Consider the following 26,488-nt stretch of genomic DNA (forward strand, 5'->3'; position numbering starts at 1 on the left):
CAAGGCAGATGTATGAGTGGGACTGGATCTTATGTTTCTATCACGGATCTTTAAGGATGCAAGTCCAGTGAGAGATTCTGATATGTCATTTTGTGATTTTAATGTACAGAAGTCTTTGATTTGCTGGCTAGCTGAAGTCCACTGTCTTCTACTTTGGCCAGTATTTCAGCCAGCATTTCACTCAGTTCGAAGTACCAAGACAGAATGAATGGAACTGGTCTTGAGAGACATCGGTTTGTAAAAACTTTATCAAATAAGAACAGGAAAATTAAATATTTATATGGCCCCTACATTTTCCCATATTATGTTTCAAAACTTTCTAATATTAAGTATGTTTCATCTGATTGTCAAAGAATTTGCTTTGATAGAAACTACATTTGTGTTGAAAACTGCATCAAGCATACTGGCACTGACAAATGTATACACACACAAACATATATGATCATTGCAGGTCACAGATCAATGCCATCCCTGAAATAAAAGTCTTTAGTGAATTAGACTTACCATAAGTCCGATTATCTTGGCTATATGAATGCAAAGCATGTCTCTACTGTTTTCCACGAAAACAACTGATCCTTTTCATGGGTTAACGCCATTGTAACTTCCTTTACACATTAAACAGATTGCCATGGACACAAACTCAGAACCCAACTATTCATACAAGATCTCTGAAAGTGTATCTAAATCTGTGAACAGAGCCAAGATTTCACTGGCACAGTAATCATGATCTAACTGCTTTTGTCTCTGACAACAAAGTTGAAGTGTTCCTATAGAGTAATAAATGTTAAAGCTTTATATTGTGCTCTGGAGTCATTACTTCACTAACAGCCAATACTAAGCCCGTATTAAAGCTGTAATACATCCCCTGCAACAATAAACTATTGTGTGCACAATATTTAGAATGTTCACATGAATCTTAAATATGTGATATATCAACTTAGTAGACTGTTTTCTAAGCTAGGGAATGCGTCTTGGACAACAACAAAAAGATTTTGAGTTATATAAGGTAACTCAAAAATGTCTCATCTCCGGCTTTTCCATTTTGAACACTCTCCAACGAGGAAGCTCTGCTATTCAACCTTTAGAGAGTATGTATTAGTTGTACTTAGCACATTAACAATATATTACAAATCTGTGCTGTGATAAATCCTCTTTGAAACCATATTTTAAACCAATGGAATCTGACTCCATAACTTAGTATTATATTGCCTTGCCGAGGTCTTAATCATTGGTAGCTCAGTAGCAGCTCTTAGCTATAAATTATTTGCAGAATAATTAGTGAAAAACTATTTGAATGATCCTCCCACCATCACTTTTACTTGCACAGTGGCATTTCTGCTCCAAAATTTCTATGGTAAATTTGAAATTTTGAACCAAGGAGTATCCTCCTACATTGAACAAATACCCTACCAGTGAAAGAAGCTCAGAAAATCCAGTCCTTTAAATCTGTTATTTAAAGTATTTTTGATGGCATAATTCATTGTAATGTATATAGCATAGGTATCAGAGAATAGGTTTATGACAAAAGATAGACTATCCCACTTTGATGCGGAAAGGGGGCAAATTGAGATTTGTTTTAGGCTGAACCTGAACACGGTCACTGTTCAGCAGACATTTTGTTCAATCTCAGCTGTCTTACAACAGCACTGTCTTTAAGGGACATCCACAGACTATCATCCTCTATTCATCCTGCTTCTTTCTTGCTTTGCTGCAATCTTTCCCTAATCTAGTTGGGTAGACCCAAAGCAACTTGGATGCTGTGTAGAAGAAGCTATGCATTTTTGCAGATCCCAATCACATTGGTGCCATTTTCCTTGCTTCTTAAAAAAACACACACAGTAGAATTCCTATGTCACTACATAGCACTATAATATTATAGTAATCTACTGCCACCATCTAGTACTTGTTAGCTTTTATCTGACCCTTTTCAGTGCAGAGATATATGGGGAAAGATGAAGAGTGAACACATCATGGAACTCAGAAACAAAAAGGGGTTGAGATGTACTATTTAAAAACTGAAATTCTGAATTAGCACACTGTTGCAATAGGTTGTTATAATTCTATAATTACCTAGTAATTCCAATGTTTTTAGATAACAATTTCTCTGGTGGAGGGGGTGAATGGTAGCTATAGGGGAGTGAGGCAAGCAAAGTTCAGGGTTGATCTTCTGTTGCCTCTGTGAATGTCTCTGCTTTCAGAAATAAACAGATAATCATACAGCTAAACATTTAGGCTCATTATCACATGCAGAATACATCTTTGTGTTCTTCTTCAGAGAACAAGCAATTTATTAGTAAGCTTCCAAATACAGAAATGCTGTCAGCATTAACGTTATCACGAAATAAGTATGTTGCTTATTTCTTTCCCCTAGGTAACCTAGGGCTCTGTAAAATGTCCACTGAAGTAATTTTCTGCTGAGCTAAACCCATGGGTTTTAATAAAAGGGTCTCTCCTTTTCACCTGGGATCTAAATCTAATTATGAAGATAAGAATATTTGCCTTTGATCCTAAAGGCTGAAAATGTATTTGTTTTGGGACTAATTGCAATTTTTAATAACAGGTGTTTTTGAAAAAAAATATTTCATAAGTCAAGGACAGATACAACAATGCTCATCCTATACAGGGAACGAATTTGCTGCCCAAACAAGAAATCCAATAAACAGCACAGACACAGAACACAGCTGAAAGTGTTTCTTCCTTTTAAAAATGTCCCTTTTCCTCATATGTATAGCTATATCATGCTTTTATAGAAATACGCTTGAATTAATCCATTTAACCTTTGTTCTATTTGGAACATTTCTATGCTAACATTCCAGGGAGCATAAAGGTAAAGGTAAATGTATCCCCTGTGTAAGCACCGGGTAATGTCTGACCCTTGGGGTGACACCCTCCAGCGTTTTCATGGCAGACTCAATACCAGTGCCTTCCCCAGTCATTATCGTGTACCCCCCAGCAAGCTGGGTACTCATTTTACCAACCTCGGCAGGATGGAAGGCTGAGTCAACCTTGAGCCGGCTGCTGGGATCGAACTCCCAACCTCATGGGCAGACAGCTTCAGACAGCATTTCTGCTGCCTTACCACTCTGCGGCACAAGAAGCTCTTCCAGGGAGCATATTTGAGGAAATGTACAAGTCTACCTAATTAAACACAAAACATTTTTGAAGTCTTAAGAGATTATGTACCTATTATAAAAACATATAGTACAGATTGTGCTAACAGTGGAATGACCTTCCTATATTTGGAAATTTTATTTTAGTGGCATTCTTTTCATATTCCACAACTTTGTGTATCTTCTGTAAATCATATAATGGATGTGTGTTATTCCAGAGGATAACATTCCCATATAGACACAAACTCTCTCTCTGTATAAAAAGACAGAGAGAGAGAGAAATACACACACATACAGGGTTCTTACTTCTCTGTGTCACAGGCTCCTCCAGGCCACAGTCTGGCTGACTTTCTTCTCCACTTCAACACTATATATCCATTTTCAGCACTGAAAGCTTTCTCTTATTCATCTCATTTATATCCTCAGGGAGTAATTTCATATGCTTCTGTCTGTTATCTCCCCCAGTTAATTCTCTCTATCTGTGAGTTAGCCTCTTCTAACACTAAAATGGTGGTGAAGTGGATCCCAAAACTGTATGCCAGAGTTCTATCAGATGTCATGTTGACCCATCTACTCCCTCCCAAAACGGCCAATGATGGGCCTTCAGGGGGGTAGGGAGGAGAGTGAACCCAGGTGGACATGTACATAGCTATGTTTTCTAACCATATTCTGCATGATCACGCCACTTCTGTTGTGTCTTGAAACCTGAAGAATGTTCAAGGGTGTCTCAATGGTAAAAAAGTTGAGAAAGGTTGACTTGGAGAGTACCACACCTGGGCACCTAGAAAGACATCACCTTCCACCATCTTGAGACCCTTGCTGGGACACTCCCGCAAGCCTCAGAATGGGACCCAGGCTCTCCAGACCATGTGGAGTCATCTCTGTCTTCATGGCCTTTTTGCATCCACAGTCCCACTATTACAATCTTCTCTGGCTTGGATTCCAGAACTCCCTTTATACTCAACCCCTGCCCTGCCCTGATCTCTTCTCTTCCTCCCCTTTTCTGTCTCCCTTGCCTATCTCCACTCTTACCCTATTCAACACAGCTGCTGGAAGTTGGTTTTCTCTCTGTGAACCTTGCTTGATAAGCCTGCCTCTTGAGACCTGGATCATTGAAAGCTGTGTGTCTGGCCCACCTGTTAGCCATCTAAAGGCTGCTAACACTTCTGCTGCCCAGGACATTGGTAAGTTGATTCCCTGGGTGGCTGCTGACTTTGGTAGTTGTAGCCAAAATAGGTCAAGGTACTGGGTTTATACTGAAATCCCCCAAATAAGGCTTATTAAAAGAAATGTGCAAAAGGTTGCATATATAAGAGCTGTGCAAAGGAAGGAAAGAAAATAAATAACTAATGTAAGATATTTATATAGGCTTTTTGGTCCTCTAACCCATATATTAGTGGACCAGACCAAAGACACAGTGGTCAGTCAAAGTTTCAGCCATGCAAGGCCCAACCTAGTAAAAAAAATGACCCAAAGGGGTACAAACTAGATTGAATGATCTCACTTTATACCAGACTGCCCGTAGCTGCCTGATCCTGTTTGACTATTCAAGCATGTTGTTAAACAGCAACTCACCCACTAACACTACAACAGGATGTTTAAGGTCAATAAAATGACACAAAAGGGAAGACTGAAGCCTCTTTTCCATGTGTACCACCATGTGCAATCTGTCAGGTACCAAAAATTAGGAATTGAAGAGATCCTACAACTCACTTCTGAATGTTACATGAGATACAGAGTGGGGACCCCAAACTCAAATGTAGCCACTAGACTGATGTGTTCCTTGTACACCCATGAATCATTGAGGCTAGGCCTTGGACTAACTTACCAGAGATAGACAGGCTTTCAGTTTAGCGATATAAAACTTATGCTTTCAACCGTGCCTACAGAACATCAAGCTTCTGCCAATATGGGTAATGTAAAATGGATCAAGGCTGAATCAGATTTGCATGCTTTGATTATATAGTTCACCTTCATCAAGTCATTGATTTGTCTGTATGAAAGAAGGCAGTGTTCTAAAACAATACACTTTTCATTCAAAGTGATTTCCAGCAAGAAACAAATTATATGCTAAAAGCAAGGAATTATTATGAAGCTTTTTGATGTCGAATAGGTAATTTATAATAGATGTAATAAAATAAAGATCAGGCAATGCAGGGTAAATTAAACAATTCTTACTGTTATTAGCTGTTATTATATAGTGCTACCTAATGGCTTTTCTGTGAGGGAATAAATCTTTGGCCTGACAATGAATAAATATAATTTAAAATATGTTGTCTGTTCCTTTCATGCTTGCTGTGGGGAAAAGGAATCACTGCAAAGAGAACCTGAAGCAAAAAAACAATAAAATATGTACAAAATATGACAACTGAATTCACAATTTATGAGATCCTTGTAATTAACTTCAGTGTATTTAAGAATGTTTACAATGCTTTAATGCTCCAGATGCTTTTAAAGAATCTTATAAAATAAAAGACTATCATAATATTCATATTTCATTTCCTTAAAGTTTTGTCCTGTATTTCTTATGCAACCTTATTTCATGCTCATGCACCTCAGTGTGAGTATATTCTAGTACTCTAATTAAGTAAGGGAAGCAATGGAATACTAAAATAGAACTTCACTCCTGGAAGTCACAGGGGCAGCCAAAGCAGCCACACGCAGTGCTCACAGGGCTCAGGCAAAGGGCATGCAGGCAACGTGAGCAACTGTGAGCGTGGGCAGTGAGGAGGCTTACAAGAATTGGTGACAAAAAAAAATACCAGTGGGTAAACTGTAAAAGGTAAAGGTAAGGGTATCCCCTGTGCAAGCACTGGGTCATGTCTGACCCTTGGGGTGATGCCCTCTAGCGTTTTCATGGCAGACTCAATACGGGGTGATTTGCCAGTGCCTTCCCCAGTCATTACCGGGGTAAACAGTAGACACTATTAAATCTACCAGTAGATGAAGAGACTCTACCAGGAAGAGTCTCAAGAGTGGCTTATATTTGCCTTCCCTTCCCCTCCCCAAGCAGACACCCTGTGAGGTGGGTGAGGCTGAGAGAGCCCTGATATTACTGCTCGGTCAGAACAGCTTTATCTGTGCTGTGGTGAGCCCAAGGTCACCCGGCTGCCTGCATGAATCAAATCCAGCTTACCAGACTAGAAGCTGCTGCTTTTAACCACTACATCAAGCTAGCTCTTGGTGTATCCTACTAATAGTGGGGTGTATGCCAGAGACTGTGCCATGATGGAGAACAGAAATTTGTTAATATTTCAACCACATTATTTTAAAAAAATCATAACAGGAAAATATTTAATTCTATTTATTCAATGTATTTATTTTTAGACTAGGGGTAAAGCCTATTATATCCAGGAATACCGTGGGAGCTAGAGCTTGGTGGTGGAAAGAGGAAGGCGAGGGATGTCCTGGGGTGAAGGGGTGTTTTGTGTGTGTGGGTTGTGGTGTTGTGGTGGGAAATGGGTGTGTGGTAGTGGTGATATGGTTGTGAAGTGGAGTAGGGAAGGTTGGATGAGAATGGTTGCTGGCTTCAAGGGGGCTGGGTGGCAGAGGGTGGTGGGGAGGGTTTTTTCACAGAGGGGGAAAGCTGGGTAGAGCAGCATGCAGCTCCCAAGGTGCTCGTGTTGGAGGCCATGGTGCCATTTGTGTTGGAGAAAGGGGTCTGGGGCCTGGCTGCATTAGATTGGTTGGGGAAGGTTTTTTTTTGGGGGGGGGGGATGCAAGTGGGAGTCAGGTTTGTTTCAGGGTGGGTGGAAAGGGAGGAAGGCCTTCCTCTTCCCTTAACACCCTGTGTGGGAGGTGGGGCTGAGAGGAAATTGTAGTCCACGAACATCTGGAGAGCCACAGTTTGGCCACCCCTGCCCTAGAACAATCAGGAGGACACTGGGGCAAGGAGGTACCCCCAAATAACCTTGGGACAGACTTCAACCTCATTTACTACTAAGGCATGGTTCATCCTCCACATGATGTCAGCAAGTTCCCAAGGCAAGGATAGGAAGGACTCTTCTCCTTCCTCTCTAATAGAAGGAAATTGGGCAGAGCAGCCTGCAGGAGTGTTTTGGGCAGCATGGAATTCCTAGCCTCCCCTATCAGTCTTTGAGCACCACCAGTCATAAGCAAGGAAACAAACACCAAGGGCAGCCCAGCACCCAGGTGGAGAACATTTGAAAGCTGCCTGCCACTCACCCAGGACTGTTCCAAGGAGGGCTAGGTGAGCAGCAGGCCGGCATCCCCAATTACAGTACCAGAGAGTTCACCCTTCAAAATACCCAAATTCTCTCTAGGAGAACTAATCTCTCTAGTCTAGAGCTGTAATTCTAGGGGATTCTAGGTCCCACATGGAGAATGGTATGCCCAATTGCAGTATCAAAAGTTTTCTCTTCAAAGCATCGATTTTCTCTCTAGGAGGTGATCTCTTTAGTCTGGAGCTATATTTTTAGGGGATCCCCAGATCCCACCTGAAAACTGGTATCCCCGATTAGTTCTCCGTTCAAAGCATCCATTTGCTCTCTAGGATAACACTTTAGCCTGGAATCGTAATTCTAGGGGCCCTCCCCTCTCCATGGTATTTCCCCCTGGCCCTCCCCTCTGCAGTTTAGGCCAGGGCTGTTGGGCATGCCGCAGAGTTGGTGGGAGGCGGTGTGGAGGCACGTGCTGGTAGCCTCCATGTTAGGCAGATGGGAGGGACATCCTAACGGCTGGTGTGTCCCAGGGTCCATAAGAGGGGGAAGGTGGCGGCTGAGGTGGTGGTGGGGCAGGTGCTCCCCTCAGAGAAGACACAAGCTGGCTTCCCTAAGCTCCGTAGGCAGGACCCATTGTCTCAGAAGGGCGAAGCTGAAGAGCCCTCAGGCACCTCTGGCAGCTCACTCACCTCAGGAGCGGTGTCTAAGGCGCCAGAGACTGTGAAGAAGCAGCAAAATTGTCGAAAGACCATTAGGAGTGGGAGTTCTAATCTAACTGGGCAGACAATGGGTGGACAGCCAATCAGAGGCCTACAGGCACCAATGATAGATCTGATTGGCCCATAACCCTTAACACCAACTCTTCCCAGGATGCCTTACCTCTTTTATTTAGACATAGTTACAGATTTATTGCCCATCACTCCCAAACTAGCTGGATTGTGGTGGGTTACGGATTAAAAATTCCACAATAAAATCCCATAAAAAACAATAATCTTAATATATTGTCCCTCCCCAGTGGCAAGAATCCATATGAGTCCTAACTGTTCCCAACATTTCCCTCCTGCTCATCATACTCCCAAGTCCATGCCTCAGCAGGAGACATAAAGAGAGTAGCTAGATGTTCTGTTTGTTCAGCTTAGGGCTGATCCTGCGTAGAGCAGGGGGTTGGACTAGATGGCCTGTATGGCCCCTTCCAACTCTATGATTCTATGATTCAGAGGAGAGGCCCACTGATCTTAACTACCCTATCTTCAACCAAAGACCTGGCAGAAAAGCTCTGGCTTGCAGGCCCTGCAGAACTGTGAAAGCTCTGACAGGGCCCTCAGCTCTTCTGGGAGCTCATTCCACCAGGCTGGGGCCAGGACCAAAAATGCTCTGATCAAGGCCAGGCACACTTCCCATGGGCCAACAACAGGTTTCCACTTGCAAAGCGGAGAACCTTGTGTGGAACATACTGTGATAGGAGGTCCCTCAGGTATGTGGACAGCTGTTGGACTTAAAAGTTAATACCAAAACCTTAAACCTGATCTGGGAAGCAACTGGCAACCAGTGCAGCTGCCTCAGTGCTGGCTGGATATGGGTCCTCCAAGATGTCCTTCTAAGATGTTCCTGTGAGAACCCTATCAACTGCATTCTTTAACAGCTGCAATTACTGGGAGCCACTCCGCACGACTTTAATATAGCACTAGTCTTGCATTTTGTTTTCGCCACTAAAACTATGTTCCGCATGACGTCGTGAGCAATCTGCAACACTCCAGCAACACTAGCGCCAAAATCGCTTCGTTGTAGTGATTTCCAGGGAATCGGGAAAAGTGGATTCACCTTCAGAAGATCGCTACACTCTTGCCAACAACCTGCTACACTTGCGAAAAAGACATGTGCGTTCTCAATGTAGCGGTTGCAACAAAGTCCCTCCCCCTGGCTCTCTCCTCTGAACTTCCGGTGAAGCGATCGCCATTTTTCCCCCCTCGGAGTGGGGAAAGCAACGAACCAGCGAGGCTTCATTCATCCAGCGAGGCTTCTCCGGCTACAGTCCCTCCACAGAAGTGCTTTAAAGCTCCTGTAAGTCCCCAAGCACAACACAGCCCCCTGTTCGCCAGTCCCTTTAATTTTGGCCAAAAATTGCGTCTGTGCAGGGGGGGGGATATTTTTCCCACTCAGGGAAACAATGTGGTAACGATGAATCGCCAGTTCACACGCCAGCTGTTGCAACGAATCAACACATATTCATTGCAACTGTGTGCTTAAAAAAAAAACTGTGCTTAAAGGGAAAGGGGCTTTCGGGAGCATGATAACAACCGCCCATTGGCTGTTCCGTTTGATTGATGGCCAGGGGCGGGAACAAGCACAGAAAAAAATCGCTTCCTTTCTAGCGATTCCTGAGAGACCGGAAACCTGTGAGGAACGAATGAAATGCTACTGGATTCCACTACAAATGAAGGTATGCGGAACGCCGAGATTCCACTATTTAAAATAGCGTTTCCGCTTTGTGAAAGCAATTGGCAACATTGGTCCTTGTGCGAAATGGCCCTGGCTCAAGGATAAGGAAAGGCCACGTAGATCAAGTTACAGCCAAGAGGTGACTGTTGCATGGATCACCATGACCAGGTCCTCTGAGGACAGATAGGGTACTAGTAGCCTCACCTGGAATAGATGAAAACATGCCAGGCAAGCTACTATGGAGGTCTGTGCCTCCGATGATAAGAAGGCACCAAGAATCATGCCCATATTCCTGGCCAACACTAAGATCTTAAAGAATACAATAGTGCTAGCACACAGACCTGCACCATGAACTTCTGGGTTCTGGTCCTCCCCTCCCCCTTGATATTGAGATCCAATGTGGTTAAGTGTGTAAAGAGTAAAGGTAAAGGTATCCCCTGTGCAAGCACCGAGTCATGTCTGACCCTTGGGGTGACGCCCTCCAGAGTTTTCATGGCAGACTCAATACGGGGTGGTTTGCCAGTGCTTTCCCCAGTCATTACTGTTTACCTCCCAGCAAGCTGGGTACTCATTTTACCGACCTCGGAAGGATGGAAGGCTGAGTCAACCTTGAGCTGGCTGCTGGGATTGAACTCCCAGCCTCATGGGCAGAGCTTCAGACAGCATGTCTGCTGCCTTACCACTCTGTGCCACAAGAGGCTCTTCTTGTGTAAAGAGTAGCAGACTCTAAATCTCAAGATCTGGGTTTGATTCCTGACTCCCCCTCCATATGCAGCGAGCTGGGTTGCCAACTTCCAAGTGTAGTCATGGAAATCTTTGGGAAGATCTAAGAAAAGAAGATAGAGATGGAGAAAAAAGGGAGAAAGAAAGAGAGATAAAGGGGAAGAGAAGGTAGGTATCAGTTTTCTTGGGAAAAAACAGCTGTTTTGAAGGGACACTGAACCTACTACCCACACCCACATACAACACTGTCTACACAGGTCCCCACTGTCCCCACCTTCCCATACAACCCCATATCTTCCAAAGGCTGGGCTGGGAAGGCCACAAAGGGGTGGGTTGCCACCTTCCTTGGGAAGGCCATGGCAGATGGGCTGCTTCCTTTCTGCCTCATCTCACATTTCCCAAATGCTGGGCCAGGTAGAGACGGCTGAGACAGGGCTGCCTCTTCCTGCCCTTTCCTCCACATCTCCCAAAGGCCAGGCTGGGTTGCAAGGCCATGGGGGAGCTGCATGTTTCCCTCCCACCCCATCTCCCAGGCTGGGAAGCACCCCCCTACATCTCCCAAAGGACAGATCAGGCAGGAAGAGTTGTGGGGGCTGCTCCCCTCCTACCCTCCACATCTCCCAAAGGACAGGCTGGACAGGTAAGGCTGTGGGAGAGGGGCTGCCTCCTTCCCCTCCCCCACATCTTCCAAGGGCCAGGTTGTGTGTGGAAGGCTGCTGGATCACTCCAACCCATCTGAAAAATAGGAGGGTGGGGGAAAGCAAAGAGCACTTTGATGGCCAGCTGCAGGGAAGTGTTGGGAGTCCAGGTCCTGTTAGGGAGGACTCCTCAAAGGAAAAGCCTTGCCAGGAGCTCTGAGCTTTACTCAAGCCTCAGCTGGATGAGAGCTTAGCCCAGCCAGATGTTCAACAGGCAGAGAGCTCTGACCACCAAGAGGGAATGGAGCTGCAGACAAATCAGAGCTTAGATCCCAAAGTTGTTGCAGGAGCTCCTCATTCTGCCCAGCCTCCAGCTGCAGCTCCCTGCCTTGTCAGCTCACCTGACTTACCTAAGCCAATTAAGCAATATCAGCTAAGTGCTGGAAGAGAGCTCCAATCTAAAAGGTACTACACCATGTTAGCGAGACAGTTGCTAACTGCAGAAGACTGTGAATCATCAAAGAATGAGGACTAAGAGGCTGCTGACAGCCTATATTTCCTCGAGGCTGGAAGGCCTTGGTTGTGGACTTGCTCCTTCTGCTGATACCCTTGGACTTGCTGAACCAGCCTTTGACTCCCTGGACTGAGTTAAGACATTCATTGAATTCTGTCTGTCCCTTAGCATTCTGTTTTTGAAATACTGATTCTCTCTGCCTTCCTGTATCAGTTCATCTGTGCTTCTTTCTAGCAGAGAACTGAAACCTGAGACCAACATAGGAGATAAAGGAAGCAGCTAGCTTCCCTTCCTTCCCTGGGGGAGATGGAGAGTAGGAAGAGGCTGAGGATGGGGCAACTTATCAGCAGCAGTGCCTTTCAGAGAGACCGTCATCTCTTCCATCCAGCAAGTAGCAGGAAGAGGAGGACAGATAAGCCCCATGATTGGCCCTAATTGCAAGAGTGTCCTTATTGGCAACACATACCCAGCGAAGGCCAGGTAGGGGGTGAGTTGTCTGCACACAATTTGAGCTGATGAAAACAAAGTTCTCTCCCTGTCTGCAGCAATTTGAACTGGCTGGCCCTCATTGGTCTCTCCTTATCTGCATGCAATTTGAACTAATTGGCCCTCATTGGGATAGTGACATACCCCCATTGGGGACAATCAGTGCTCTCTCCCTATCTGCACCCAATTTGAACTTATTGGCCCTCACTGAGACAGTGCTCTCTCCCTATTGAAGGCAAGCCCACAGGGAGGACCAAGGAGGTAGGGAGTGAGTTTTCTGCACGCAATTTGAGCTTTATTATTTTTCGTGTTTAGTGATGATAGTGATGATGCTTAGTGATACTGGTGATTCTGCCTTGTCTGTCATCTCTCATCATCCATCAACAAGATTCAGCCTTGTTCTATGAGATCTTTACTTATTAAATTTTAAATAATACTATAGCTGTTTTCAAATGTTTTAACTGGAGAAATAAAATATGTTGGGAGGATTGTGGATGGGCAGGAATTGTTGTATCAGTGCTTGGCTCTTGTAAACCTTTCTTGCTCAGGGAAATGCCAGTCACCATGTTAGGTTTGGGAAGTGAATTTCCTCCAGGCCAGACTGAACAGGGATTTTGACTTTCTGGGGTGGGTAGCATCCTCTGGCCATGAAATTGGGTGGGCAGGTAGCTGTGAGTTTCCTGCACTGTGCATGGGGATGGACTAGATGACCCTGGAGGTATCTTCCAACTCCATGCTTATATGATGAAATTTTGCTCAGAGAGGCTTGCATAAAAATAACACAAGAAACCATTAAAATGTAAAATACAAATCACACATCACACAAACACAAGAAACCAGCACATCTAATATTAAAGGCAGAAACATAAAATCTGAAAACCAAGGAAATCTGATATATTATTTTAAAAACCAGAAATTATGAGGTTGCCTGTGTGTATGTGTGTGCTCAGAAACATACATACAAACTCATACGGGGTGGCTAAAACAAGACTTTTGAAAATGAACCCATTGCTGAGCAGGTTCTGCTTTCTTCTCAATGCTATAAATCTCTACAGAAAATAGAAAGGCACAAAAGTAAAAACTGGCCATTGAAAGTTAAATGTCTCCTTTACTTTTAGTTCAGTTATGGGAGGGCAGTTACATTTGGGAAGGGAAAGCTTTTCACATTCCCAAATCAAACTAATCCGCATCTTGTGCCATATCTACTTGGAGGGAAGTATTCTGAATGGCTGGTTTAAATGAGAATCCTTATTGAAAAACTAGAGTGGATGTGTAGAAAGAGCTGAAGCGGTGCTACATGCCAGATTTGGAAAATCTGGCTGGAACCCCTGCTTGGGTCATAATGCTCAACGAGCCAGTCACTTCAACCTAGCTTGAACCTCAGTAGTATTATAATGAATGAAGAAAGAATTCAAGGATTATCTACAGAATAGTAGTTTAATATTTGGTTAGAATGCATGTTGCTGAGTGTTATGCCTGTCCTATTTTATTTCTTGATGATTATTATTAGACATGTACACAGGGAAAAAATTCACACCATTTTGGTATTGATCTGAATCGATTTGGGCTGAATCTGAAATGGTCTGAAGCACATTTCCCTGGCTCACATTTGGACAATTTGATTCACTTGAATCTGAACAGGTCCAAATTTCCCCCCATACACAATGAGGAGGGCAGATGCAGGGTTCCTGTGCCTCCTCTCTCCAGTGTGAACTAGCAGCTGGCTCTTTAAATATCAGATAGGGCAGGTGCAGAGTTCCATATATCTATCTTCCCCAATTCAAGCCAGCTCTCTGCTTCATGGGGTGGCGAGGGAGGGAGATCAGCGATTTATCACACCCTTTAAATACTCCCCCCTGCTTTTTTCAGGCAGCGATTCACCACACCATTTAACCCCACCCCCAACTGAGACAGTAGGCAGGCATTTAAAGAGTGCACAAAGCAACTGATTTGTTATGATATCATATGTTCTGGTATTTGGGGGGAAACTCTATGATAAAAATGGCTTCTACCTTCATTAGAAGGTACCTTCTAGCACTTTATACATGCTAGAAGTGACATTGCTTCATAGCTGCTGCAATATTGACATAGGCCTTTCCCCACTGCCAGTGTCCCCCTCCCCCCTGGCTGCCAGAGAGAACCTGGCAACCCTAGTTGCTAGGCAGATGCGAGAATAGCAAATAACCATTTGTCTCTTGCCTTGAAAAACCTACAGATTATCATAAATCAGATCATTTGGAAGAAGTTCTTGGCAATTAGAATGGTTTCTCAGTGGAACAGGCTTCCTCGGGAGGTGGTGGGTTCTCCATCTTTGGAAATGTTTAAACAGAGGCTGGATAGCCATCTGACGGAGAGGCTGATTCTGTGATGGCATAAGGGGGCAGTAAGTTACAGTGGATGAGTGACAGGGTTGTGACTATCCTGAATAGTACAGAGGGTTGGACTAGATGACCCATGATGTACCTTCCAACTCTATGATTCTATGTACTCTGTGGCATTATACTCCACTGAGGTCCCTATCCTCCCCAGGCTCTCCTCCAAAAACTCCAGGAGTTTCCCAACCTTGGAGTTGACAGTACTACTGCCTGCACTGGTAGCCAGGGAAGACCTGGCAACTCTAATCCATAGACAGACTACTACAATAAGGGGTGGCTTAAAATTAGGGTTCCCTGATGTGTGTTGGAAAATATCTGTAGATATGAATGGTAGAGCCTGGAGGTGGAGGGGCCTCAGCAGAGTATAATGCCAGCCCATTCTCCAAAGCAGCCATTTTCTCTCGGGGAATGATTTTTGGTGTCTGTAAGTCAACTGTAATACTGGCAGATCTTCAGGTGCCACCCTGAGGTTGGTGACTCTAGTTAAAATAAACTTTACTATAAACATCTCTTACAGCAGCTGCTGAGCCTTGTTCTAGAACTGGGGTGGACAAACTGTGATATGAAATCAGGGGGCTCATGGTCCTTGTAGTCCATGGACACCTGGAGAGCCACAATCTTCCCTGTTCTAGAACAAACTAAGGTCATATGATCTTCAGTCAAGTCACAAATCACCAGTTCCCTAACACTGTAAATATATATTTAATCACTATGCAACTGTGGCTATCTTTTCTACATGAGAATTGTGCTTGTGTTTTAACTCTTTTGTGAGAATACATTAAAATGTCCTAGAAAAAAAAGAATATTGAGAAAACATTCATACCCATTTGGCATATGAACAGCATCTCCATATTGTTACTTCTCCCCATGAATAGTGCAAGCAGGTAGAAATACAACATTGGATACAGATTAACGTAACAGGGCAGTTTCACTGAGAGCCTATGCATTGTAAAGATTCATCTAACCTAGAGGAAAGAATTGTATATCCATGTGGTACAGGACACAGAGCTTGAGAGATAATGTGCATTTTTAATTGTAAAATTGTTCTGAATTTTTGTATTTGATGCTCTTTTATCAAAAGGTGACAATATCCTGCTCCAGATTTTTCCATTGACTGCCACCACTGGAAGACAGAACAGCTTCACAGATAAAGACAAAAGCCTAGCTCTCAAATACACATAAGCAGCCCAATGGCTTACATATTCCTGTGTGTGTATACATGCATGCCACAACATACTTGAACAGAATGTCAGGAACACTATTTGCCTGGAAAGAAATGCTCCTTGCCCTGGATAAGAAGCTAAATAGCTAACTACAAGGCTGAGTCAAATCAAAGCAAACTGAGTATCCTATATTGCACTTAATGAAGGGGATGACTTAGAACTATGTTTCCCAGGCAACATCACTTTTGGAGGAAAAAGGAGAAGAGAAAATGAGCTTATGCATCTCTCCCTTGGTAACTGTCTGCATCCCTAGGGAAGCTAACCTTGTGCCTTTAATATGTTGGTATTCAGTGAGTTTTCTAGCTTTCTTAATTTATAGTGCCCCAGAGGTTTGATTTGTGCTAGATGACATGCCCCTTCAATCTTAATGTCTTAAAAATAAACTATTCCTATTAAGTTCAAATTAATAGTTTTCACTCAGTGTTAGAATGCCAAAATTAGCTGATACAGCATTATCGTCAACAGTAAGCTAGTCACATTAAAGGGAACCTCCTAATGATTTGCCAAGAAAATTTACATACGTTAATGACTGTGTGTGAGATTCTATTAGCAGGAGCACAGAAACAGGTCTTTATTCATTAAGATACATCTGGCTCCATTCTGTATGCAGCATTCAGTATGCATTGTGCTTGAAAGAAGGAACCTCGAAATGTATGCAGAAATCCCCGTCCCCAAATGTAATGCATTCATTTCATTAAAAAAACTTTCCAGCACTCAAACATTTCCTACTACTTAACATTAACTCAGCTATAACTGTTATTTAACTATAATAAGCTTACAAGCCAATCTATACAGCACTTCTATTGAAAAGGCCAGCGTATTAGTGGTTCACATATCAGAATAGGATCTAGATTCGAATCCCCACTCTGACATGGACGCTTCCTGGATGCCCTTGGGACAGTCACACACAACTCAGCCTAGCCTATCTCACAAGGTTGTTATGAGTATAACACAGAGAGTAGGAGAAAGGGTACAAATGAAGTAAATAAATAAATGCTTAAACTCCCACTGGCTTGATTAGAACTGACTTAACTCCTTTGCTGATTAAAGCTTTATTCATTTATCAACCAAGTCAGGATTTTTAACACATACCAAACGTACACATTTAGGCTTGGGATAATTCTGGATAATAAAATTAAAATTAGTAGATTTCTCAAAATGTATGTATGTATACATATACACATACATACACGTATGTATGTATGTATGTATGTATATATACATGCATACATATATATATACAGAGAGAGAGAGAGAGAGAGAGAGAGAGAGAGAGAGAGAGATCTCCAGTGTGCTGTAGTGTTAGAGTGTTAACTAGGCCCTGGGAGACCAGGGTTTGAATCCCTACTTGGTATGGAAGCTTGCCGAGTGACTTTGGGCCATTCACATGTTTTCAGCCTAGTCAGAGGGTAGTTGTGAGGATAAAAATGAAAGATGAAAGAAAGATGAAATAAATAAGCAGGAATTGCTGCAGATAATCAGGGAGGGATGCAATTAACACTTCCACTTTATGATACATAGGACTGATTTACTGAGCATAAATTTAAAGAATAGGGTAATGATCCTGAAAGTGCAATGCTATAGAACTAAATGGCAATCCGGTCTCCCTGAGGAAGCAGAAAGCATTATATGAGCTTTTCAAACTTCATTGTTGCTTTAATATGCAACACTTACAATTTCTACTGAACTACTGTATTGCATTTCTACTTATGTGAAGCTGTCAGTATGTACATATGGATTGATATAAGTGCGTACTTTTGACAATGTACAGAACGGTGCAAGCCAATCATGCCACTCATTTCCCCCCTGCTATGTATCAGCTTTGCATAATACTGCAACACATACATCTAGAAAGGTTATCTGCACATTAGATCCATATCACCTTCTTGTACACATTCAGTTCGAACTGTCCTGATTCCACAAATGGTAACCTTACAATAATCTCCCATCATGACCATTTCTCAGCCAGTGTGTTAACCCTTTTCTTCCTTGAAGCTGTAAAATCCAGCATTGGCTCCTCCTGTGAAGAAACACTGTTATGACTTAGGCAGCTTTCATACTACTTGAAAAGTACAGTGTGCAGACTGCCACAGGCAAGGTGTACTTGACAGCATTTTTAGTACTTTTGAGTGCTACAGTATGGTAATGATTATAGGAACTGTGAGCCAAGAAGATTCTGGCTCAAACTTCACTTCACTTATGAACTAAATTGGTAGCCTTGGGCAAGCTGCTGTCTCTTTCACACACACAGCCTTCACACATTTGTAATATGGACCTAATAAAACTACTGTACCTGACAACATATAAGTTACTAGTAATCAAGCCCGCTGTAATAAAAATACAGCGGGCGCTAGGCAAGGGAGCCCCTGGCAGTCGCGCGGAGCGCGGCTGCCAGGGGCTCCCTTGGCCGGAGGCCTGACGCGGCGAGAGGCGCTTCGCTCTGCGCGGCTGCCGGGGGCTCCCTTGCCAGCGGCCTGATGCGTTGTAGGCGCTTTGCGCCTCCCAACGCATCAGGCTGCTGGCAAGGGAGCAACTGCGAGCCGCGTGGCTCGCAGTTGCTCCCTTCTCGGCAGGGCGGGAATCGGCCGGGCCAATCGCCTGCCGATTGGCCCAGCCGATGGTCTGTCCAGAGGAAGGGGCCAATCGGCACCCTTCCTCATCCCGGACAGAGCCCGCCCTAACTCCTCCCCCCTAAGCCCTTACGGCTTTATTTAGTCCGCGGCGCCCGCGGCGCCATGGGCTGTGTTAAGATACTAAGATAATGTATATGAAGTATTTGAAGCAGCCAAGAAAAGTATGATCTAAATATTACTGTAATTCTACTAGTATCCCTAACAGAAGTCCATCGAAATGCTACCACTGCTATGAAGACTTGTCCCAACATGGTAGCTGTCCAATTAAGTAAACTACATGACACATTAAAATAGAACAGTCACTTGCTCTGTTGCCACCTCTGAAATCATATGTTGGAGTATGACGTGTCACCAATTTGGTCATGAAAAACAAAAAACCCAACAGTTTAACTCTGTTTGTTTACTTGTTTAGTTAGTTAGCTCACCAGCATCAAGCACAGGAATGCTGACTAGAACTGACCTTACAAATCATAGCCTAAAACATCTGTTTTCCCCCTGCTCCTGCCTCCTTTTACTTTGGATCATCCAGACCAATGAAGAGTTCTGGTGAACGCTAAAGCTTGTATAATGTTTGGGTCATTTTGGCTGGTCCTAATAAAAGGTATTATGTGAATTGCAATTAGCTTTTGGAATAAACAATGCCAGTTTATTTGGAAGACTATGCTGTTCAGTGAATTTTCAGTTTGATTACTTTAAATCTTAATACCTTTCTTCCTACACATGTACATTTTCCTGTGCAGGATCCTGTGATATATTCAAACTGTAACATGTCCGAATGAGAAAAGTAGCATATGAACACAGTATCTTGATTAGCCAAGGGATATGTCATACTGGGACACCTCACAAACAGTGCTTGAAGTTCTAAGAACAGGGCTCTGATTTGTGATACAAAGATTTTGGAACCAATCCAGACTTCTCACTCTTGGAAGAGAAACCTGAAAAACAGTAGCCCATTTGAAAAAGAATTGAAATTGTCAGCAAGAGAGCTGAACCTTCTCACCCCTTAAATTCCTAATTAGAGGAGCCACAGTGGGAACTGACCACTTAAATGACAAGTGCAAAAAAGAAGGAAAACAAGACTTGCTAAGATGACAGCACTCAAACTAATTACTTCACAATAATCCCACAGTCTTCAGTAGAACTACTTCACATGCAAAGATAAAGCAAGGAAACCAAAGTATTATTGAAGTCTTTTTGAGTCACAATGAAGTAAATGGGTGTATACAAGCTGAAATCCAGTATTTTGGCTCAACTGTATTGTGGATTGGGTCTAAACATTTTCAAGCATGTTGTGAGGGAAACAAGGGCCATGGCAACAATTCACTGTAGTGTCAATTCACCACCATTACTTTGAAAATGTTAAAGAAAGGTGTACTTTGTGAAACCTTTCCTGAAGAAGCCACCCTTGGACTCATATGAACTTATGTCTATAGTTTGGTACAATACTCTTCCCTTTTCGGTAAAATGATTGAGTGGGTTGTAACCATGTACTTCTAAGCACTGTTGGTTTCTCAAAAGATTTCAATTCAAACTACATTCTGATCTGCCTTGGGAGTAAAAATTTGATTAGTCACCCTGATGACTGAGTTAAGGGACAGGAAGAGCTTGAACCAGCTGGGTCTTCCTGATCTCTTGAGGAGCTGTCAAAACATATATGCCATTGTCATTTCCAGCATCAGTTGGCCAAACTGTATATCTAGAGAAGAGTACTACACTACTACCAGCTAATCAGTTCCAGAAAGGGGCACTGGGGACAGTTGAACACCTCCATACTATTCTGTTAGGGGGTTCCATCTTGCCCCCTGTGCAGTTTAACATTTACATGAAACTGCAATCAATTTAATTATGCTGTATTAACCTGCTAATAATATATGGTAATCTACTAGTGCTCCTGTTTGTAAAAGCTTTGACATTCAGGCACAGCTCTTGTTCTGATGATTTCTGATTATTCTTTGTAAGCAGAAAGACAAACAACTGTGCAAATGGAACCTAGGTGAAAGAGGAAGTAAGGAAAATAAAAGCCCATTCTTCTGGGGCAAGCCAGTGCAAGATGAAAGACATGAGTCAGCATATATCTAGCTGCAGAATATAGAACGATGGAGAGGGGCCATGATGGATCTTGATAAGAATTAAGTGAGCCACCGCATGATGTTACCTTGCTCCATTGTAACATGTAACTGTTGGAAAGGTGGTGTCAGAATGCTGCTTCTCAAATGGTCTCTGTGATGTGAGGTGGCATTCTCTCTGCCCCCTTCCCTGGGAAATTTTCCTTGTCTCGTCTGGGATTCTTGTATCCGTGAGGTCAAAACACTGCCTCTCAGACCAGAGAACAGCTGAGAACTGGTGTTCAGAGCCCTTTGTGAGGGGAGAAGAGACTTCTTGCTGCAATCCAAAGGCTGGACACATCAAGACCAACTTGCCCAGTTGGTCCAAAGTTATGGGCTGCGATGTTATCAATAGGCAGATGACATCCAGCTCTATCTCCTGATGGATGGCCGACCAGATGTTCCCCCTGAGACAGTCACCAGTTGTTTGGAAGTGGTAGCTGGATGGATCAGGAAGAGTCACCTGAAACTCAACCAAAATGGGGGTTCTGTGGCTGGGTTAAAGGGGACAGGAGCAGGAAACGCATCTTCCCTGCCTGGATGGGGTGCAACTGACATCTGTTCTGCAAGCCAGGAATTTGGGAGCGACTTTTGATGTCTCCCTTTCTATGGAGGCTCAGGTCACTAAGGTAGGTCAGGCAGTGCTTTTCCATCTATGCCAGGCCCAGCAACTAGCGCCCTACCTGTCCCCAGAACACTTGGCCACTGTAATCCATGCAACGGTCACTTCCAGATTAGATGTCTGTAACTCAATCCTTGTGGCGCAGGGATGAGCCTCTTGTGGCACAGAGTGATAAGGCAGCTTTCAATCCCAGCAGCCGGCTCAAGGTTGTCTCAGCCTTCCATCCTTCCGAGGTCGGTAAAATGAGTACCCATCTTGCTGGGGGGTAAACGGTAATGACTGGGGAAGGCACTAGCAAACCACCCCGTATTGAGTCTGCCATGAAAATGCACGAGGGCATCACCTCAAGGGTCAGACATGACTCGGTGCTTGCACAGGGGATACCTTTACCTTTACCTTTAACTCAATCCTTATGCCTCCCACAGGGCACTTCACTCTGTGGGTATAAATTTGCTGGAAGTCCCAGGCCCCCAGGAGGCATGCCTGGCCTCAACCAGGGCCAGGGCCTTTTTCGTCCTGGCCCCTATCTGGTGGAATGAGCTCCCAAGTGAACTGCGGGCCCTGTCAGGACTCTTTGAGTTCCGCAGGGCCTGCAAAATGAAGCTCTTCTGCCAGGCATTTGGCTAGGGCTGGATGGTAACCCCAGGGTGTACAATCTGGTCCCCCTCCCCCCTTTTCGGTCCCTGTGTGCAGTATCAGGTGGCGTTAGGGATCCTATGTCATCTATTATATATTGCCAGTCAATATTTCCATTAGCACTGGCCCGATGGTCCAATATATGAGCAGAAATTTTATTAGTATATAGAGTATACCACCTTTTTATGATGTTGAGGATTATTTTTAAGACTAGTGATCAAGCCCGCTGTAGTCACAATACAGCGGGCGCTAGGCAAGGGAGACCCCGGCAGCCGCGTGCAGCGCGGCTGGCGGGGGCTCCCTGGCCAGCGGCCTGATGCATCGGAGGCGCTTTGCGCCTCCCGACGCGTCAGGCCGCCGGGAAGGGAGCAACTGCGAGCCGCGATTGGCCCCGCCAATGGTCTGTCCGGAGGAAGCAGCCAATCGGCACCCTTCCTCATCCCGGACAGAGCCCGCCCTAACTCCTCCCCCTAAGCCCTTACGGCTTTATTTAGACTTGTACATTTAGACTTGTACATTGTTTCTTCTTTATGAACTGCCACGAGCCAGCTTGCTGAGAGTGGTGGTATGCAAGTCCAAATAATAATAATAATAATAATAATAATAATAGTAGTAGTAGTAGTAGTAGTAGTAGCCAGTTTGGTGTAGTGGTTAGGAGTGCGGACTTCTAATCTGGCATGCCGGGTTCGATTCTGCACTCCCCCACATGCAACCAGCTGGGTGACCTTGGGCTCGCCACGGCACTGATAAAACTGTTCTGACCGGGCAGTGATATCAGGGCTCTCTCAGCCTCACCCACCTCACAGGGTGTCTGTTGTGGGGAGAGGAATGGGAAGGCGACTGTAAGCCGCTTTGAGCCTCCTTCGGGTAGGGAAAAGTGGCATATAAGAACCAATTCTTCTTCTTCTTCTTCTAGTATTAATACTGCTATGCCAGTACCTCCCTCCCCCAGCCTTAGGCCACTCAGCATGGTGTGGCTGATCTGGATGTGGCCTGCAAGCCATATGTTGTGCATCCATGGTCTGACAGGGATTCTCAACTATTATGCAAAAGCTCCTCAGAGGTTACATGGCCTTTCCCAGAAGTCTGAATGGCCATGGACATCACTAGAGGTTATTCTCCCTGTTTCTCTACAGGCCTAGTATCTTTCTCCACAATGGAAATGGTAAATGATCAATTGATTGACTGATTTGCTGGCTCCTACATCTTATTTCTGTGCCCACTTCTCTGAAGGGGTCTTCAACACTTACAGGGATCCTCGAAGCCTGGAAAATATTTCAAGGGTTCCTCCACAGTCAAAAGTTTGAAAAAGGCTGGTCTAAGTGATAAGAAAGAATAGTTTGAGGGGGCTGTAAGAACCCAAGGAAATATACTATAAGCATGACAAATGCTATGCTCAAGGAAATTAAATTTCAGAAACTAAGCATAAACTGAGTCTACGGAGCCTTGCCATATTATGTCTGAAACCAACCGCCAGAGTCTCCAACAACCAAAAGTTTTGGACATCAGGACTATTTGAGTTATCAAAAGTACCTTTCACACAAGTACACACAATTTCCTTCCAACTTTTGGAACTAATTTTTGAAATAAAAGAATCTACAACAAAATTATATCCAAGAGTGTAAAAACTGACACAGTAGCTTAGGACAAGAAACTTATGTCAGGACCAACATATTGCCAAATGAAATCTTATAATCTAATTTCTAGTACAAGCATGGAAACCATTGTATCATTCATCACACAAAGTAGTCTGGCTCAATAGTCCTCCACAATGAACTGCTGAACTGCTACTGAGACCAAACGACCCCTTCAGGTCATGCCTGAAAACAATTATGTGCTCTTCAAGAAAAGCTGATGGTATACTTGATGTATGAATAAAGACGTTGATCTGTGTCACACACTTTTATAGAGCACACCAATGAATTCATGTATTACAACTAAGAATTTTGCTCCCTAAAGGAAAATTCACAGAAATCTTTCCAAAGCTTCAGTGAGGGAGAATTTCACTCTATGCAAGCCAGGTTCTGCTTCACACCTTTGAAACAAGAGTTAGTGTTTACAGAAAAAAAAATTCACCCCTTGATTGTTTAAAGAAACATTCCAGTAAAAACAAATAATATAATATAAACAAAAATAAGACATTAACTGCAAGTTAACTGATTATAAGGAAATATTCCTATAGTCCTACGCATTCTTGTTAGAGAGTAAGTCTCACTGAACACAGTGGCAGGTACTTCTGAGTGTGCATGCTCAGAATTGCACAGTAAGTTCTCTGGCATACCATACTCCTTAAACCTCTGAGGCTCATACTTACTTCATCTTGTATAGATTTCAACATACACTGAGTCTACTCCTCCATAGGCCAATTAATTTCCATTAAGCTGAACTCATCAAGGCAAAACATCCAATAGTGACTAATGAAGATATAAGAATGCCATTATATTGCATAAAATATTGCAATTTCATCCATGTAACCACTCAGATTTAGATACAAATTAATCTTCACAAAGTTTTCAAAAGGACACTTGATTTATTTTATATGTGCAACAGCTGATACATTTATTGTAATTAAATTTCTTGCTTAGCTAGATATGACACTGATCCTCATGGTTTACAAAGGTTTAATGTACCAAAAGCAGCAGAACCTATTGGATAAAAATGTAGGTTAATACCTACTTTATCTGTTGGAAAAATGGACTTGTATATAAATGATTGACTGCAACAATGCTTTCACTCACAGGTCAGGAAACATTCCCCACCAGAAGTATGCTTGGCTAGTAATGTTACAAGAAACACTACTGCATGTCACATATAAATCAAAGAATCCAGTTCTTATTTTTATAAATAATACTTGAAACTACTTGCTTATAGCACTACTACCATTTTTACTGGGTTTTTTTGCAATAAACTGCTACCCAACAACACAGAGGTAATACAACAGAAAATGCATCCAGCACATTCATTTAGTTATATAAATAGCACTGCCAATAAAAAGAATCAATATCTGAATATGGGGGTCCTGCACATGAATGGATTGATTAGCTGTTTTGCTTTTGCACAGATGCTTACATTTTGCACACAGCAGGCATTAATAAGCTGAGGAATTCCCCTCTGGTCGCAACATCCCTTTCCGAAACATATTTGCAGTGAGTGCCATTCATCTCAATGGAGCCAGAATCACCTAAGCAGGTTACCCAGTACTAACTGTTTGAACATGCAGCACTATCTAACATCAAGCGCTGCAAGGCAGGTACATTCCTGTTACTGACACTGTGCAGGGTTGTAAGCAGTCTTCCTATCTTTCTCTCTTATCTTTGCAGATGTCAGCGCCTCATCCTGCCTGCTGGGGAGAGGAGGAATGGCAGGAACAGCCCCCCATCAAAAGCACTGTGCCTTCGGAGTTTCCTTGGTTATAGCGATGCAATTTGGATTCGGGTACCTGATGGCTTTAGTCAGTGCAAAGGAAGGGAGCAGATGACAGCAGTGGAACTCTCCCAGATCAATTTCCCTCACTGGCAGTAGGGAAAGGAAGGGGCTGGAGATGGAACATCGGAAATGAAAAAGCGTCTTGTGGCACCTGCTGACAACGTTTGAGGCCAGCCTCAGCTTTCCTGTGATAGAGCCCCACTTCTTCAGAGGCTCCTGCAGCATCAGAGGAAGAAGGAAAGCTAGAAGCAAACAGTGCCAGATCGCCTTGATCGCAAGGATTTTAAAGAGACACCCAGCTCATCAAAGAGAACCAGCCCTTCTTTCTAGTGTATGCTTAGAGCTGAATGCGTAGTCCAGCGCCCCATGTCTTTTAACGGTGGTCGGTTTCTTAAGTTTCCCTCTGGCCATTCTGGGCAAAGGGAAAGCTGGGAGATCCTGATGCTGGCAGCAGGTTCCACCGGGCACTCGTAAAAAAAAAAAAGGGATGTGAATCCCCCCCCCCCCCCCGCGGTAAGAGCCCAAGGCCGACAACACTCACCTATTCGGAAGATGCAGAAGAGCTGGAGGAAAGCGAGCAGCCAATGCCGGCGGGTTAGCATTTCCAAGCCGGCTCGGCTTTCTCCCGCAAAGCTAGCCCGCTGCTGAGTTCTCTCTTCTCCCAAGCAAGCCGCCGCTCTCACCGGGTCAACCGCTCCAGCCTGTACCGGTCCCGACAGAAGCCGAACCAGAAGGAATTTCTCAGCAGGAACCCGCGGGAGACTCTGGCAGGCACCGACTTGGAAAGCGCATCTCCCGGAGACTTGCAGCTGCCTCAGACCCAGCTCTCTCCAGTGCAGTGGCGCTGTCGGGCAGCGGGCGCGCGCGCGCGGTTGGAGGGGAAGAGAGAGGGCGCGAGCGTGAGAAGGCGCGCGCTCCAAAGGGAGCGGGCGGGAGGCTCGCCGTTTGGTTTTAGACGCGAGCGCGGCTGAGAGAAGGGAGCGGGGGAGGGAGAGAGTGCGAGCAAAGGAGGTAACAATAACGAGTGAGGGGCGAGAGATATATGACCACCTTTTCAAATGCTTGTGGTCAAATTAGCCTAAGGTCCCCCTGCTAGACTTGGTATCCTCCCTCCCGTGAAGAAGCCAGCGCTGGGCAAAAATGGGAGTTAAATAATGCAAGGAGGCTGGACTGACTAGTGATTCTTATTGCCCCCCTTCTGCTCAACAGGACCACGTGACGGCGGCCAAGCCATTGTCTCACAGGAACCACCTCAGTCGTGGTAACGCTCAACCCCACCGTGGAGAGGGGAGATTTCCCTTCCATTAGCAGTAATCTTTTTTTTATTAGAAGCATTGATTGAGCTGAGGGTTGATTCATTTGCGGGAGCAAATTTTG

The 26,488-nt window shown here is 44.1% G+C and overlaps 1 protein-coding gene across 6 annotated transcripts in view; it reads right to left on the reverse strand.

Annotated features, from left to right (window-relative positions):
• PTPRZ1 (protein tyrosine phosphatase receptor type Z1) overlaps positions 1–26,250 on the reverse strand; it is a 123,899-nt gene extending 97,649 nt beyond the window's left edge. For 5 of the 6 annotated variants that reach the window (XM_077338392.1, XM_077338391.1, XM_077338388.1 and 2 more), the window contains exon 1: positions 25,653–26,250. In XM_077338392.1, coding sequence (XP_077194507.1) covers positions 25,653–25,713 — 61 coding nt within the window. In that variant the 5' untranslated portion in view covers positions 25,714–26,250. The remainder of the gene's footprint in view (positions 1–25,652) is intronic. The other variant, XM_077338393.1, reaches the window with a different exon arrangement.
• Between the last annotated feature and the right edge of the window lie 238 nt (positions 26,251–26,488).

Source organism: Paroedura picta, chromosome 5, assembly GCF_049243985.1.
Source record: "Paroedura picta isolate Pp20150507F chromosome 5, Ppicta_v3.0, whole genome shotgun sequence".
Lineage (NCBI taxonomy): Eukaryota > Metazoa > Chordata > Lepidosauria > Squamata > Gekkonidae > Paroedura > Paroedura picta.